We start from the raw sequence: 17489 nt of genomic DNA on the forward strand, positions 1-17489 counted from the left end.
GGAAAAAATCATATACAAAGGAAACTTTTATGAATGAGGAAAAACGGACAGTCACACTGTGGGGATGGTTGAGTTTTCAGTTCTCAAAAAGGGAAATCAAATATGCAAATTTAAGAGGGCTATTAAATTACCTATATTTTTTTTAACCCTTTTCATATAATAAAACTCCACTTCTAACTAAAAAATGTAAGGTGGCTATAGCCCCCTTTTGTCTCTACAAAGATCCGCCAGTGATTGAGAATAACGTCTCTAACCATTTGACCTTTGGTCTTTGGTTACATAATAATGATTCAACGATACTGACTGTACAAGGTGTCACGAGGTAACTTTTGTTTAGTCGCGATATTACAAACTACAGCAACACTTTTAGATTGATATATTTGGTATCAATCAACTTTAAACTAAATCTTGTGGTCTATTACTATTACTGAAATCATTATTTATGATAAACCTATGAACTCACCAACCTTTTGGTTGACACTTTTTAGCATGTTTATTCTCAGGTATTACATAATGCTTCCGCTGTGTATTTTATAATTGAAAAAGACATTACATAGAGTCATTCATGACATATTTTTGAAAGACGTTGCATTCAAAATCATCTCCGTGTATCATATAGATGTCAATACCTCGCAACGGGACCAGAGATAACGTACCGCGTCAATGGCGATTTTGGCGGGTCGTTATATCGTAGACGTTAAAATGCAATATATATATATATATATATATATATATATATATATATATATATATATATATATATATATATATATATATATATATATATATATCAAACTAGATTAGAAGTAGCGTATTTACAGGTGAAAGAAAATTTGAGTGCCGGTTTGAAGAGAAGGTGTGTGAGAGAAAATGTAGGGGTGAGAGCGCGGTGGTATTACCACTACCGTTTGTTGATTCAACAAGGTATTACCGGTATAAGTTAGTTTTATTCCCAAATCCTAACTTTTAAATTACCCCCTGATTTTTGCGATTACTACACTGTTTACCCCTCACAATTTGCACATGATATTTATTTTCTATATATCAACTAGCAAGCATTAGTGATTAGCACATTAAAATTTGAGAGCGTTCATTTTTTAATTATCCCATATCAATATCTTAAATATCGTTTTAATATGGGTACAAATTCCCATTTGAAGGTCACAATCAAAAAACTCAGTTAAAGTTAAATATGTTTAAATATTTTCATAAATATCTAGTAGTTAGAGTCCAAATATCTTAACGAAAGATTTCATATCACGTAGCAATTAGAAAGGACAATGTGTCAAGGACACCAACCATCTCCATTTAATGGAGTGGTTAACGCGTTTTCTTTAGTGTCCGAGAGGTCTTGAATTCGACCCTCAAATTAGGGATATGATCGGGTTGGGTGGCTAATCGCCATTCGGGTTCATTAAGAGGCCGAAGATGGCTTTTTACTTTTTTAATCGCCCCCGTCAGTGACCTTTACATCGTTGTTCTTAAAAAAAAATACCTGCCCAGTGACCTTTACATCGTTGTTCTTAAAAAAAAATACCTGCTGAATCCATCTAAATAAAAATTACTCGCAGTCGCAAGATGGATAAAAAATCTTCTGTGTTTAATTTAATTTTTAGCAACACCAGCAACTAGTTTCACCGTTCACGTACAAGTATGAAGAATACACCAGCAACTAGTTTCACCGTTCACGTACGTTGGTTTCTTTTCAATATGGGTCTAAAATAGTCTAGAGTTATAACAATCTTTCTTGCCAGAGAATACAAAGACGAATTGGTAATCCAGTCTAAAACAATCAAAGATTACAAAAACATCTGTAACACGATAAAGATCAGACTCTGAAAGTAAGGAGCACAAGTTCTTTTTCTTTTCCTGCTTCTGAAGGTTTTGGATTTTACTTGTAGAAATCAAAATCAGTGTCGGGCTTCTTTACGTTGGTCCTGTAGCCCTTCTCAAAGTCCTTAGGAAGAATAACATAACGGTTCTTGCGCACTGCATGCATCCCTGCTTCTTGACAAATTGCAGTAATCTGAATGTAACAGATCATTCAAGTTAACGTAGTATTCACAAGAGGTCAAAATAGGTAGCAACACCAGTTGGTCAAGGAGTAAACACGAATATTTTAAACTGGTCAACAAATTGTGTTCACCCAAAAAACTTATTCAAAATCATATGTATGTTATACATTACTGTAGTATGTTGTTATATACACTTATCCCGAAACACTTTTTAACTGGTCAACAGATTGTGTTCAACCATTTCCATTTTGACACATCTGACCCGTCAGAGAAGTAATTTTAAATAAATGGTAAACAGAACAGCTTACCTCAGCAGCACTAATCTTGTCAGGCCGAGAGACGTAATCTTCCAAGTCAACTTCATCACTTAGATTCATTTTTGCGGTGCAAACCTAAGTAATAAAATAAAAAAAAATAAATAAACTCATATCTAAGATGGTATATAATCCCACTATAGAAACCGCTTAACCCTCATCAGCTGAAAATTACAATTACTTATCAACGCTGTTCCGCAACTTTAAAATGTATAATATACAATTTATTACCTGAAAAACGAGCCTCTTTTGTCTTCTATCAGGTAAAGGAAACTCAATCTTGCGGTCAAGCCTACCAGGACGTAGAAGTGCTGGGTCCAAAGTGTCAGCTCTGTTAGTTGCCATTATGACCTTAACATTCACTGTCTGGTCAAACCCATCCATCTGTAAACAACCCAAATCCATGGTATTATTATTCTAATTATAAGTCTTAATAGAAGAAGGCACAAACAACTAGACACCATTAAGCTAAATGGGCAAGTTAGAAAATGAATCGACTGATTAAGATAGGTTCTTTTCAGTATAGGTCAGAAAAGGTTCATACAAATATTGCCAGCCTTTAAAGAAAGAAAGAAAAGAAAAAAAAATACGAACAACTTATCAGGGATAAAACAATAGAAAATGGTTCATTGAACCTTTCATGAGCTATCAGTTCACCTGATTTAAAAGTTCCATGAGAATTCTCTGCACTTCTCTATCAGCTCCAGTCTGAGCATCAAACCTGGCAGTAGCAATTGCATCTACCTCATCGATAAATATGATTGCAGGCGCATTTTCTTTTGCAAGACGAAAGACGTCACGAACCATTCTGGGGCCCTGCATATCACATTAACAGAATGAGATAATCATCAAAGTAGTGTATGTTTCTAAGATACACATATGCAAAGATATCACAGAATTCATGCCAGCAAACACATTGGGGGCATATGACTTGATTGCAAAGGACGTTATTTCTAAGAAACACGTGCAAAGAATTAAGTAAGAAACACTTCAATTGAAAGCAATCTAGTAAAAGTATAAGCTGTTGATAGAGGATGTCAAAGACATACCTCACCCAAATATTTCTGAACAAATTCTGAGCCAACTACCCTGATAAAAGCTGCAGTTGTATGATTTGCAACAGCTTTGGCGAGCATGGTCTTGCCAGTACCAGGAGGACCATAGAGTAAAACACCACGAGGTGGATCAATACCTATCTGTTTGTATAAATCATGGTGAGTCAAAGGTAACTCAACAGCTTCACGAATTTCCTGCTTTTGAATGTCACATCCTCCAATATCCTATAAGATGACAGTCAAAAGAAACACGTGTTAGCTTTACAGGACGTCAATCTCATAGACATGCAATTCCAACTAAAACAAGCTTTAAATCAACCCGTGAAACTAGAAACATACAATAGACCAGGAGTTTAATACATTAATGATAACCCTTTTATATTCTACAGCCATCATTACAATGCTTACTGACTAAATCATCACCACAAAGGTGTTCACATTTAGCATTCTACAAGATAATACACATATAATTTAACTTGCACAAAAACACTTAGTCCCAGTTGCTAGCTTTCATTGTCTAGTAAAATTATGTTATATACTGTATGGCATTATTAGCTTCTAACCACACGTATTTATACATTAATGAGGACTCCTGTTATTCAGGTTCAGAAACACTCAGACCCAACCCTTGCATAATTACATCCACATATTATTATCTTACAATTAATGGAAGACTAATACAATGATATATTTTGTCATATAACAATATAACCAAATTCGAGCAACTTTCAAATTAACATGCGAGAATACTCTCTACTATTGTGCACACAAAATTAGCAAGCAGCATCAATTACCCCAGGCGGAAAATAACACAACTTTTAGGCCCAATTTGGCTCACGGAATCCAACGGGATTCCAGATTGAATTTAGACACGGCGCATGTCTAAATTCAATTCCGCCCAGAATCCCATTGAATTACGGTAAACCCTAATCTGCCACAACTAATCAAAATACAGATATTCAAAATTTTAACAAAATTCCTTAGAATACACAAAGAACATATATATATATATATATATATATATATATATATATATATATATATATATATATATATATATATATATATATATATATATATATACACGCTGTAAGTAACATCAGGCTTCTCAGACTGACTCAAAAGCGAAATACTTGAATCTGCCTCCGGCGGCAAAACATCAACGAGCGCATTACTATGACGGTGCAACGCAACAGAAGCGGAAGGTTTCAAATCCTCACGATTAATCGTACTTAAAATCCTAACATAATAATTAGAACCAGTAGTTGATCCAACAATTCCATTATTCTGATCAATCATCTCCATAAACTGACCGATTACAAGCGGTACGGATTGAATCCGTTTAACCTCTTCTTCAGATCTAAGCAGCTCACGTTTCAAATTCTTCTGTTCATCTTTCACATATTCCGTTTGAATTTCAGTATACTCGATTAGTCGTTCTAGGGCTTTGAGACGAGTGTAAAGGTCTTCGTCAGAATCTGTTAACGGCGAGTCGGTTGTGTACGGATTAGGGAGAGTCGGTGGTGGCGACGGTAAGGGTTTGGGATCCAGAACCATCGTTGATGCCATTGTTTACGGTGGTGATTTAGGGCTGTGTGATTTGGGGAAAATAGAGAATAGTGGAAAGATAGAAATAGAGCAATGTTATAATAATAATAATAATATAGATATGGATAGTCAATTTTGGTGTATACATATAGTCAATTTTGGTACACAAAGTATGTATTTTTATATTGAGATTTTAGGCTATAAATACTCATGAATGCAAGCATTAAACTTGCACCATTTCTCACACTTACAAAGTGTTTCTTTCTTTCTCTCCATTATCATCTTTGTTCTTACACTTCATTATTAGTATTCTAAATCAAGAATCAAACCACTAAAGGTAGTTATAAGCCTACTGAATTATAACATCAAGAATCAAACCACTAAAGGTAGTTATAAGCCTACTGAATTATAACATCAAGAATCAAACCACTAAAGGTAGTTATAAGCCTACTGAATTATAACACGTTATCAGCACGATAATCTTAATACTAAATATGGTTGGCTCTGCCACCAAAATGATATATGGTCGGTTATACCACCAAAATGATATATGGTCGGTTATACCACCAAAATGATATATGGTCGGTTATACCACCAGAATGATATAGGTCGGTTATACCACCTGAAAAAATATATGGTCGACACTGTCGCCAAATTTTCATTTATGTTTACTAATATTTATATTTTTGTTATATAACATTTATTTATGATTGCTTACACATGGTCGACACTGTCACCTACTTATCATTTATGTTATATTAAATTTATGTTTAATGTTTATATACTTATGAATATAAATTTGACTCTAATTTATCATGATGTTTGTTTTAATTTTTGATAATAGAAAATGTCGAATCTGGAAAAGCTTAAATTTACTCCTTTAGAATCAACTGGAAACAACTACATGCCATGGGTTATAAAAGTAAAAATGCATCTTAAATCAATGGGCATTCTTGAAACCATAAATGAAAACAACACTTGTTCTGAAAAAGAACAAGCTACGGCATGTTGCTTTATTCATCAACATATTGATGAATGCTTACAAAATAATTATGTGACTGTAGAAGATCCCCATGTTTTATGGGAAGGTCTCAAAAGCAGATTCAATAATCAAAGAGAAATTTTACTTCCAGCTGCAATGGAACAATGGAGAACATTAAGGTTCCAAGACTTTAAGAAAGTAAATGAATACAGCTCAGCTCTGTATAATACATGTTCACAACTTAAATTCTGTGGACATGAAATTAGTGATGCAGACATGATGGAGAAAACTTTCTCCACAATGAATGCTGCAAACATCACAGTGCAAAGAAATTTGAGAATGCTAAAGTTCAAAACATATCCTGAACTTAATTCATATCTCTTAGTTGCAGAGCAAAATGATGAGCTATTAATGAAAAATCAGCAATCCCGTCCTACTGGTACACTTGCAATCCCTGAAGCAAATACTGCAAATAATTATAAACAGGGACAAGGACGCGGGCAAGGTCGTGGTTATAATAACCATCACCATCATCATGCCAAAAGCCATAACTATGGTAGAAACCATCCTTATGGTAATGGTAATGGGCGTGGACGTGGTCGTGGTCGTGGCCGTGGTGGTCAAAGAAATAGTAATCCACGAAAATATAAATATCAACCACAAAACAAGCCCATTAAACAAGATGTTGAAGAAAATTCTTCTAAAAATTCTGAAGAATCTTGCTACAGATGTGGTAGAATGGGCCACTGGGCTAATACTTGCCGAACATCTAAACATCTTGTTAAGATGTATCAGGATTCGCTGAAAGGTAAAGAAAAGGAAGTAAATTTTGTGGATAATATTGATCCAACAGTCACTGAGAAACCATCTGATTTATATGAAGATTTCTTGAATGTTTAAGTTGTGTGTCTTTTGAAAAATAAACGATTTAATATCGTCTGTCTTTGTCATTATGTTTGCTAAATGTTTCAGTACTATCTATTTGCGTTTAAAATATTGTGTAATATTAATGTACTCACTATTTATTTCTTATATATGAAGTTCAATATGAATTTTGCTGGAATACAACATCAATCAAGTGGTGGAGATCTCTGTATAGCAGACAGTGGAACTACACACACTATACTTAAATCCGAGAAATATTTTATTGATCTAAAACCAACGGAAGGAACTATACATACAATATCAGGACCTGCTAACTTGATAAAAGGGATAGGAAAGGCAAATTTCATACTACCAAATGGTACAAAATTTTTAATAAATGATGCCTTATTTTCTCCCAAGTCAAGCAGAAATTTATTGAGTTTCTCCGACATATACCTTAACGGGTATGATTATCAGTCAGTGACAACAGAAAATGAGAAATATTTAAGTATCACTGACAAGAGTCATGTGGTTGAAAAACTGCCAAGACTTAGTTCTGGATTACATTATACACATATAAATGTACCAGAAATACATATGGTAGTTAACGAAAAATATATTGATCCTGGTGTATTCAGTTTATGGCATAACAGATTAGGCCATCCAGGATCAACAATGATGAAAAGGATTATTGAATGTACTCATGGACATCCACTAAAGGATAGAAAAATCCATCATGATACAATGGTTCCATGTACATCTTGCTCTCTTGGAAAATTGATAACTAGACCCTCACCACTTAAGGTTGAGAAAGAATCACCAATGTTTCTTGAAAGAATTCAAGGTGATATATGTGGACCAATTCATCCACCATGTGGACCATTTAGATATTTCATGGTTCTAATAGACGCATCTAGCAGATGGTCTCATGTTTGTCTGTTATCAAGCCGTAATGTGGCATTTGCAAAATTTCTTGCCCAAATTATTAAATTGAGAGCTCATTTTCCTGATTACACCATTAAAAGGGTGAGACTTGATAATGCTGGTGAATTTACATCTCAAGCATTTAATGACTATTGCATGTCTATAGGAATTGTTGTTGAACATTCTGTTGCTCATGTGCATACACAAAATGGTTTAGCCGAGTCATTGATTAAACGTTTACAGTTAATCGCTAGACCATTGATAATGAGAACAAAACTCCCTGTATCTATATGGGGTCATGCAATTTTACATGCTGCTGCATTGATTCGCATCAGACCAAGTGCAAGTCATAAATATTCCCCCCTACAACTTGCTTTTGGTCAAGAGCCAAATATTTCCCATCTTAGAACATTTGGTTGTGCAGTGTATGTTCCAATTGCGACACCACAACGTACAAAAATGGGTCCTCAAAGGAGGTTGGGAATATATGTTGGATATGAAACATCTTCAATATTAAGGTATATTGAACCTATGTCAGGTGACGTTTTTACAGCACGTTTTGCTGATTGTCATTTTAATGAAACATTGTTCCCTAGATTAGGGGGAGAAATGAAAAATAAAGAAAATGATGTTTCATGGTGTGAACCTCAATTAAAGTATCTTGATCCTCGCACAAAAGAATGCGAGACAGAAGTTCAAAAGATAATGCATATACAAGAACTTGCAAATCAATTGCCTGATGCATTTACAGATACAAAAACGGTGACAAAATCATATATACCAGCAGTAAATACTCCAGCTCGAATTGAAATTCCAAAAGCTGGCAATAACGTCACTCATGAATCTTTGCCACGTCAGAAACGTGGAAGACCAATCGGTTCAAAGGATAAAAATCCTCGAAAAAGAAAATCAGCTGATAATGAAGTAAAAGAAAGTGTTCAAGAAGAACCACAAATCAGTACTCCTACTGCAGAGGAGATTGATGATGTCAATACAGAAATTGCAATCAATTATGCATATTCAAAAATATTATGGAACCGAAATGAAATGAAAAATCTTGATGAGAAATTTTCATTTAATGTTGCATATGACATCATGAATAATGATGATGATCCAGAACCAACATCTATGGTTGAATGTCAAAATAGACATGATTGGGCTCAATGGAAAGAAGCAATACGAGCTGAATTAGAATCACTCAATAAAAGAAAAGTTTTCGGATCCATCATTCTCACTCCTAAAGATGTGAAACCTGTAGGATACAGATGGATTTTTGTCCGAAAAAGAAATGAGAAAAATGAAGTTACAAGGTATAAAGCTAGACTTGTAGCTCAAGGTTTTTCTCAAAGACCGGGAATTGATTATGAAGAAACTTATTCTCCTGTTATGGATGCAATTACTTTTAGGTACTTAATCAGTCTGGCAGTTTCTAAAAATTTAGAAATGCATCTCATGGATGTTGTGACTGCTTATCTATATGGATCACTTGATAGTGATATATATATGAAGATACCTGAAGGATTTAAGGTACCAGAAGCATCAAATGCAAAACCCAAAGAAATGTATTCGATTAAATTACAAAGATCTTTATATGGGTTAAAACAATCGGGACGTATGTGGTATAACCGATTAAGTGATTACTTGATAAGCAAAGGGTATACAAATAATCTTACTTGCCCTTGTGTTTTCATTAAGAAAACAACATCCGGATATGTGATCATAGCTGTTTATGTTGATGATCTTAACATCATAGGTACAAATAAAGAGATCCATGAAGCCATTCAACTTCTAAAGAAAGAATTTGAAATGAAAGATCTCGGAAAAACCAAGTATTGCCTTGGTTTACAAATTGAGCATATGCCTAATGGTTTACTTGTACATCAAACAACATATACTGAAAAGATTTTGAAACGTTTCAATATGGACAAGGCAAAACCATTAAGTACTCCTATGGTTGTTAGATCACTCAATGTTGAAGCTGATCCATTTCGTCCATGTGAAGATCAAGAAGACATTCTTGGACCAGAAGTACCATATCTTAGTGCAATTGGAGCTCTTATGTATCTTACAAATTGTACAAGACCTGACATTTCTTTTGCAGTTAATTTGTTGGCAAGGTTCAGCTCTGCTCCTACCAAAAGACACTGGAATGGGATCAAACACATATTTCGATACCTTCGAGGAACTACTGATTTAGGATTATTTTATTCTAACGAATCAAAACAAGATTTGGTTGGTTATGCAGATGCAGGTTATTTATCTGATCCACATAAAGCTAAATCTCAAACTGGATATGTATTCCTAAATGGAGGTACTGCAATATCATGGCGTTCTCAAAAACAAACACTTGTTGCTACATCGTCAAATCATGCCGAAGTGATTGCATTACATGAAGCTACTCGAGAATGTTTTTGGTTGAGATCAATGACACAACTCATTACTGATTCTTGTGGACTAGAACGCAATAAAAGTCCAACAACTATCTATGAAGATAATGCAGCTTGCATAGCACAGATGAAAGAAGGGTATATCAAAAGTGACCGAACAAAACACATACCACCTAGATTCTTCTCATACACTCAAAATCTCATTAAGGACAACCAGATTGAAATGAGATATGTGCAATCTAGCAAAAACTCTGCTGATCTTTTCACGAAAGCACTTCCAACTGCTATTTTCAGAACACACGTTCATAACATTGGCATGAGACATGTTCAAAAGATGTAACAGCTGAAGCGATGTCTACTTGAGGGGGAGTCAACTCCATGCTGCACTCTTTTTCCCTTAGCTAAAGTTTTTTCCCACTGGGTTTTCTTTAGCAAGGTTTTTAACGAGGCAGTAATTTATAGTTGATCTTCAACAAAATAAAATTGCTATCCAAGGGGGAGTGTTATAATAATAATAATAATATAGATATGGATAGTCAATTTTGGTGTATACATATAGTCAATTTTGGTACACAAAGTATGTATTTTTATATTGAGATTTTAGGCTATAAATACTCATGAATGCAAGCATTAAACTTGCACCATTTCTCACACTTACAAAGTGTTTCTTTCTTTCTCTCCATTATCATCTTTGTTCTTACACTTCATTATTAGTATTCTAAATCAAGAATCAAACCACTAAAGGTAGTTATAAGCCTACTGAATTATAACATCAAGAATCAAACCACTAAAGGTAGTTATAAGCCTACTGAATTATAACATCAAGAATCAAACCACTAAAGGTAGTTATAAGCCTACTGAATTATAACAAGCAAGAAGTTATCGTGCGCAACAATTTAAATCAAGTCTTTTGTTTTTACAATTTGGGCCACAAAGTTCTGCAGATTTTGTTTATTGGACACAAAAGTTTTAAGGTGGTGTTTGACCTCTCGATTTAAAATCAAAAGGGATTTTAAATCTCAGAATTTATTTGAAATCCTTTCATATATTTTGTTAGGGGATTTGACAACACGTGATTTGTAAAACGTAAACAGAAACTGTAAAACATAAACGTATCACGTAAAATGTAAACGTATACCGTAAATCATAAAACATAAACGTAAAATGTATACGTAAATCATAAACATAAAGGATTTTGAAACATGCAATTTCTAAATCTCTCATTAATATAAAGGATTTTGAAATCTCATGTTCATAGGATTTTTGAAATCTCGTGTATATTGAAATCCCCCAACCGAACATAAAATTCAGTGACTTTGAAATTACGAATACCTTGAATACTTTTCAAAATCTCAGGAACTAGACGCCCCCTAATGAGTTTATGTGCAATAATTTAATTTTTTTATTTTGTTTCAGAAATGTATAACCACTTTACTAATGAGTTATGTTCGGTGAAAATATTACGGTACCTTTTTAACGACAAAAAGGAGTTTTATTAAAAAATATATATATATATTACATTACCCTTTCTAACGACAAAAAATAATGTTATTAAGAGACTAGCAAGTAGCAAGAAGATGTTAAAAACAGTTACAAAATGTATAGTGGACTTTGAAAACATTTTTCCCAGTTAACCTTTTATTTTAAATCGCGACTAGCTAACTAGTTAAAACCCTTATAAAGTATACTATCAAAATATGACACTTCTAAAGCTTATTCTCTTGAAAAATAATGTATTTAAGGAGCTTCCCAAATGGCCCATAGCAAGGCAGGAGAACAGGCTCTTAAGCTCTAATAAATGATGTGTGAAATAGTTAATTTTAAGATTGGTCTCAACGGTTCAATCTTACAAACTGTCCATAAGTCCGCCCACCTGGGCGGTGATGGCAGGGCTACGCCCAGCCATCCACCCAGGCCACCGCCCTGTTCCTCGCCTTCCTCTTTGTCTTCCTGAGTCATATTGCTGGACGGATGAAATGCTAGAATAACTTGTAGATTTTGTTTCATTATTTGTACCACACAATATTTTAATTAATATAGTGTGTCCCAATTTTTATGAAGTATGTCATTGTTGGTAGTATTTAGTCCTGAGAAGAAAGTACTGACGTGATGCTGATGTGGCAGCTAGTCCTAGAAGGAAGTCTGTCTTGGTTAGGAGCACTCTAACATATAACATATTAGAGAGTAATATTTTAGACAAGTGAATCCTTACACTATCAAAATACCTTTTTAACCATTTATTGAGTTTAACAATCTAAAATATACTGCACACTTTTACTTTTTTAAAGGACAAAATTGTTATAAAAAAATGTTAGTGGAGTATGCTAAAAATTTGATAGTATATTTAATTTTGTTGGTTGGTCAGTATTTATGACTAATATTTGTTTATAAAAATGTTGATGCTTCATTAGCCCAACAATCTTGCAGTTCTTGCAACAAACCGATCCAAATCCACAAACAAAAACTAAAATATAGGTGAATCCAACATCTTGAGTTGAGCATAATTCTTTGATTTACTACAACCACACACTTACAAGCCTCTTTTTTAATTACACACTTTCACATAACAAACAAAGCAAAACATGATCAAACAATTGTTTACAAGTATTAATATAAATCAATCAAAAGAAAAATCACACTTCAAACCAACTAATCTAGTTCAAGTATTCCAAAGCCAAGTTCAATTTCCATTTACGAGATAGAGAAACGTCGTCTTCTAGGTTTCGTATGATCAACATCATTTCCTTCTTCGATATTCGAAGTATCCTTCGATCCATGTTTAAAAGGATTCAACTTACCAAATTTCTTAGACATCGACGAGAAGAAAGTAGGCTTCTTCGTGTTGCCTATTCTAGCAGACGTTGATCCCACATTATTCTTTTGTTGTATATCGGATATAAACGCTTTCATTTGTAGCAACTCAGATCTTAATGCTTCGTTCTCTTTAGCTAATGATACGTCCGCTTGTACTTGAGACCTCATACTCAATGCGTCAGGCGTACTCTTCTCGTTTTTGTCACTTCTGATTTGTAATTGATCAAAATAAAGTGCGTGTAAAACTATCTGTACGGGTAGTCTTTTGTTTTGTGATGCATGTACCCTTGCCTCGTACGAGAGTTTGAATGGGTCCATTGCACTACAAACCTTCTCGCGCTCAATTTCGTCTAAGTTGGGATGAGCCTATAACATAGAAGTTGAAGGATTATTACAATATGACTCAAAGTTGTGCCCATCAATTTCATAGCATTTGACAACATTGTTAATTATAATGTGTAATTATCTAGGGGGGTTATATTTAATTTGACAACATTGTTAATTATTACAACGTAGCGGTCATATATTTAATTGGAAGTGACGGTTACTAAATTATACATGACTTTTATGTAGCTTAACGACAGTCTAGTAAAAATTTGTCTATTAAAGTACCTTGAGAAATATATCGATAGCCCGGTACAAATCATCATCATATTTCCTTGCATTTTTAGGGACCAAATTAGCCACACCATTAAACTTAGAAATACTCAATTCACTAGCCGTAGCAATCTCACCAAGGTACGCATCAACAGTTTTCGCAACCCTTAACATCGCGGTCGAACACACTTCCCTAAAATCGCCACCATTAAAAACCGAAACACTCTTTTCTTTCTCCACAAACCCCGAAATAATCCTTCGTACACTTTCCAAATCAAACAATCTCTCCCCATCAAAAGTGTACGACAACACAAGTAAATCATCAACCGTGACATGTTCCAATATCGACGATATCCTTTTTTCCAACTGTTTTTTACATTCATTGTCGTTTTCAAGGAATATTGCGGTTCGTAGTAAGCAACATAAGAAGCTAATTGGGAACGAGGAGCGATTACTTTCGATAGGGAGTAATGTGATTATTTTTGCTAAGAGGGATTTTTGTTGCGATTTTGATGACGTTGAGATTGAGATTGACGCTTTTAGGTTTGTACCCGAGTGATCACGAACTAGGTCGGGTAGTGATCGCTCGGTGTAGGTTATGATCGCGTTAGCGATTGTCAAGGGTTTTGCGCCTCGTGACTTCATTGATGCGATTATCTTTTCGAAAAAATCAATGTGGATGATTGATAGCTCGTCGGCCCACCAATTTGGAGGCGATCGGCTTGGAAAATTCGCTTCATTACATGCCTGAAAAGTGAACTTCGATTTGGTTATTGTGCTCATGATATACAACATTACACTAAACTAGTAATAAATCAAAATCCCTATACACCACTCATGTGATATTGAGTTTTGTTGTTGTTGTAGTAATAAATCAAAATCAATTAAAATACGTTCAATTTTAAAAAGTGATATAACGTTACGACTTTAACCTTACTAACGTAGGTTACACAAAATTAGAGAGATTTGTTAAAAAGACACAGGTGTGCATGGGAAGGGTTAAAAACGTTCACGGGATAATTTAGAAGAGTTGAATAAACATTTACGGAATTACTAGATTAGACTTTGTTGAATAACTCTTTTTGAATAATTTTGGGGAAAAGAAAAGTATACAGACGATATTTGACTTTAGAAAAGTAAAATAGTCACCTTCTACTAAACAATATTATTACATGATTATTTAAATTTTAATTAAATAAATATTTTATTAGACAACCCCTATGGTTAATTACCCGTCCATTACCCGCTCATTACCCGTAACTAACCTTAGGCACCACTTAGTTACACGCGTTAGTTACCCGCTTTCACCATAGATTTAACGGAAGAGTTATAGGAATTGCGGGTCCCAGTGCTTTTTATTGTTGGACTTGATGCTTTATTGCTTGTACGTTGTATATTAAGAGGAGTATTGTTTTAGCCATGATAGGGAGTGTTTAGTTATGAGTTAGTTATAGGATATTGGTGTTGATGTGGCGCTGATGTGGAAGGTTAAGAGGATGAATAGTTTAGTTACGATAGGGAGTGGCCTTAGAGTCACAATAGTCATGGTAACAAAGTTACCATCAAGTTGCATAAAAGTTTCTATTTCTATTTACTTTCCACTTAAAAAGATTAATTTTTACAAAGGGATAGTTAAAGGCCAAATTGTTTAAAAAGATAACGTAAAAGTCAATATTTCTCAATAAAGAGTATATTGTTTTTTTCTTTACAAAAAAAAAAAAGTGTATAATTTGAATTTAGTGCGTAAAAAAGATTTTGATATGAAAAATACTAATAAAGGTAATATTCGTCCACATATGCTTCCACATAGACACCACCTCATCGAATCTGATGAGGTGGCACCACGTCATCATCTTCTCCGATGAGATGGTCCGCGGAAAATCGGAATTTTGACCAGAAAAAGTCATCGGAAAATTATTTGGGCGAAAATTCGATTACATGGCGCTAGAAAGTTCGATGACGTGGCGCCACCTCATTAGATTCGATGAGGTGGCATCTATGTGGAAGCACATGTGGACGGATATTACTTTTATTGGTATTTTTTTGAAATTGGAATCATTTTTTCGCACTAAATTCAAATCAGACACCTTTTTCGTTAAATAAAAAAAAAACAATATACCATTTATTGAAAAAATTGTTACTTTTGTATTATCTTTTTGGGCAATTTGCCCTTTAATTAAATAAACGTTTAGTAATTTTTTATATGTTATCACTAGTAACTATTTAAAGGTAGTTGTAATTTTAAACAATTAACAGTTTAATAGTAAGTTTACCTTAACGCTAGCGACTTCAACACATCGTTGAACGATGTTAATTTGTTCGGCTATAGGAAGAAGATCTTCACACGATTTCAAGACGACAACGGCCCCAGAAAGACTCGTTAATGCTACCTGACCAAGAAAGTCGTCCGTACGACCAGCAAGGTTACCATCACAATACTCATCAGTCATATCGAGATACTCAGCAGCGCAACGAAGTGCTGCCACGTTATGAACCGTGATTTCGAAATTCACACCGTAACAAAACTTTGCCGCCTTTTCAAATATTTCAGCTCCTCCTGGGATACTAGAGAGATCTAGTCGTGACATATCAGGTTCTTTTGATTCCAGTATTAGTCGTCTTATGTAATTGCTCTTTGCTACTAACATAAACTATCATAACAACGAATGATCAATTGTCAATTTATTACCATAGGTTCCCAACACGATCTAATTAATAACGGATGTTAAAAATAATATTATTGTACATATACATATACAGTGCTGTTAATTTCTAGGGCCCTGTTTAATAAGTAAAAAGATATAGTTTTATATACTAAATTTTTTCTTTTATACAAGCATAAGTTCAATAATACCAAAAAAAGCTGTATTATTTTTAAAACCTTATACATAAATGGACCATATAATATATTGTTGGATTATATTTTTGAACCCTTTTAAACTGTAGGTCTCGTGCGATTGCACACTTTGCAGGCCTTAAAAAAACGGTCCTGTATATATAAACTTATTTGACATAACAACAAATGATTACTTGTCAACTAATTAACATATATAGTTTAAGAACAAGATCCAATTTATATCTGCTGGTGATTTGTACGAAATACTCCAGTGAATATGACTTGTTGTACGTATAAGTTTATATGACAGAGATTTAAAAAATATTATTATTTTGATGTTTTATATGAAGGAAACAAATATTTTCCCAAATTTTTCTTCATAAATTTCACTGTCTGTAGCTGTCTTTTTATTCAAAGTAAAACTTATGTAAAACATGAATCTACTTGAATTTTGTTATTCAAATTAATATTTAATCATTAATAATGTTGTAAAATAGTCTTTTATTCTACAAGAAACAAGTATTATAATAATGTTAAATTGTAATGGTTTTACAACGGCATATTTGCTTCTCCGTTTATTAAATCAAAACATGTTACAAAGTAACATTGATATATCATAATTGATCATACCTTGTGAAGAGGGAACTTAGCTTCACCAACTTGTATAAGAATATCAGTTGGGATATCTTGAGAGAAGACCCTAATTAAGCACGAGATTAAAGAAAAATATAATAATTAGGTTTTGATGATTTTAGGAAAAGATTAGAATAATAAAAAATGTTAAATTTGGAGTAACTTGTGGATGATTACCATTGGCCAGTTCTTTCCATTGCAAGAGAAACCCTATTGGTGTGTGAAGCCATCATAAGATGATTGGGAGGATAAGGTTCTGATGATGAGTTAAATGTTATGGGTTATATAAGGGTACATGCGATATTGTTAATTGTATTGAATATGTCTTTTTAATTCACTTTTATTTGGACACTAGGAAAAATATATATGTAACATCGTGGTCACATTTTTAGCCATATTCCAATATCCACTTTAAATTAAAACTATAGAAAGTAAGAGCATTTGCATTACATTATGTGATACATTTTCATAACCATACTTGTACTTATTATTCATATAACCCGTGGAAATAAAATACGGG

The 17489-nt window shown here is 33.8% G+C and overlaps 2 protein-coding genes across 2 annotated transcripts; both read right to left on the bottom strand.

Moving 5' to 3' along the window:
- Positions 1-1599: 1599 nt before the first annotated feature.
- LOC139899092 (26S proteasome regulatory subunit 6B homolog) lies at positions 1600-4999 on the bottom strand. The gene is made up of 6 exons (XM_071881908.1): positions 4471-4999; positions 3379-3609; positions 2987-3145; positions 2561-2713; positions 2324-2407; positions 1600-2026 (listed from the first exon to the last, which is right to left on the bottom strand). Exons 1-6 carry the CDS (start codon positions 4951-4953, stop codon positions 1892-1894), a joined length of 1245 nt encoding a protein of 414 aa, XP_071738009.1. The 5' UTR covers positions 4954-4999; the 3' UTR covers positions 1600-1891.
- A 7542-nt stretch (positions 5000-12541) lies between these two features.
- On the bottom strand, positions 12542-17225 carry LOC139902975 (root phototropism protein 2). Its single transcript, XM_071885705.1, has 5 exons — positions 17147-17225; positions 16967-17036; positions 15774-16151; positions 13516-14247; positions 12542-13269 (listed from the first exon to the last, which is right to left on the bottom strand). Exons 1-5 carry the CDS (start codon positions 17200-17202, stop codon positions 12781-12783), a joined length of 1725 nt encoding a protein of 574 aa, XP_071741806.1. The 5' UTR covers positions 17203-17225; the 3' UTR covers positions 12542-12780.
- Positions 17226-17489: the final 264 nt, after the last annotated feature.

Source organism: Rutidosis leptorrhynchoides, chromosome 3 (genome assembly GCF_046630445.1).
Source record: "Rutidosis leptorrhynchoides isolate AG116_Rl617_1_P2 chromosome 3, CSIRO_AGI_Rlap_v1, whole genome shotgun sequence".
Lineage (NCBI taxonomy): Eukaryota > Viridiplantae > Streptophyta > Magnoliopsida > Asterales > Asteraceae > Rutidosis > Rutidosis leptorrhynchoides.

What these genes read in the sequence shown, in the direction of transcription:
- LOC139899092 (XM_071881908.1), bottom strand. Translation starts at nt 4,953, where the DNA reads ATGGCATCAACGATGGTTCTGGATCCCAAACCCTTACCGTCGCCACCA. An exon ending in AGCCTGATGTTACTTACAGC is followed by an intron (nt 3,610 to 4,470) that starts GTGTATATATAT and finishes GTCATCTTATAG; the next exon opens with GATATTGGAGGATGTGACAT. An exon ending in AAAAGAGGCTCGTTTTTCAG is followed by an intron (nt 2,408 to 2,560) that starts GTAATAAATTGT and finishes TTTATTACTTAG; the next exon opens with GTTTGCACCGCAAAAATGAA.
- LOC139902975 (XM_071885705.1), bottom strand. Translation starts at nt 17,202, where the DNA reads ATGATGGCTTCACACACCAATAGGGTTTCTCTTGCAATGGAAAGAACT. An exon ending in CTAAGTTCCCTCTTCACAAG is followed by an intron (nt 16,152 to 16,966) that starts GTATGATCAATT and finishes TTGTTATGATAG; the next exon opens with TTTATGTTAGTAGCAAAGAG. An exon ending in TTGAAGTCGCTAGCGTTAAG is followed by an intron (nt 14,248 to 15,773) that starts GTAAACTTACTA and finishes TTCACTTTTCAG; the next exon opens with GCATGTAATGAAGCGAATTT.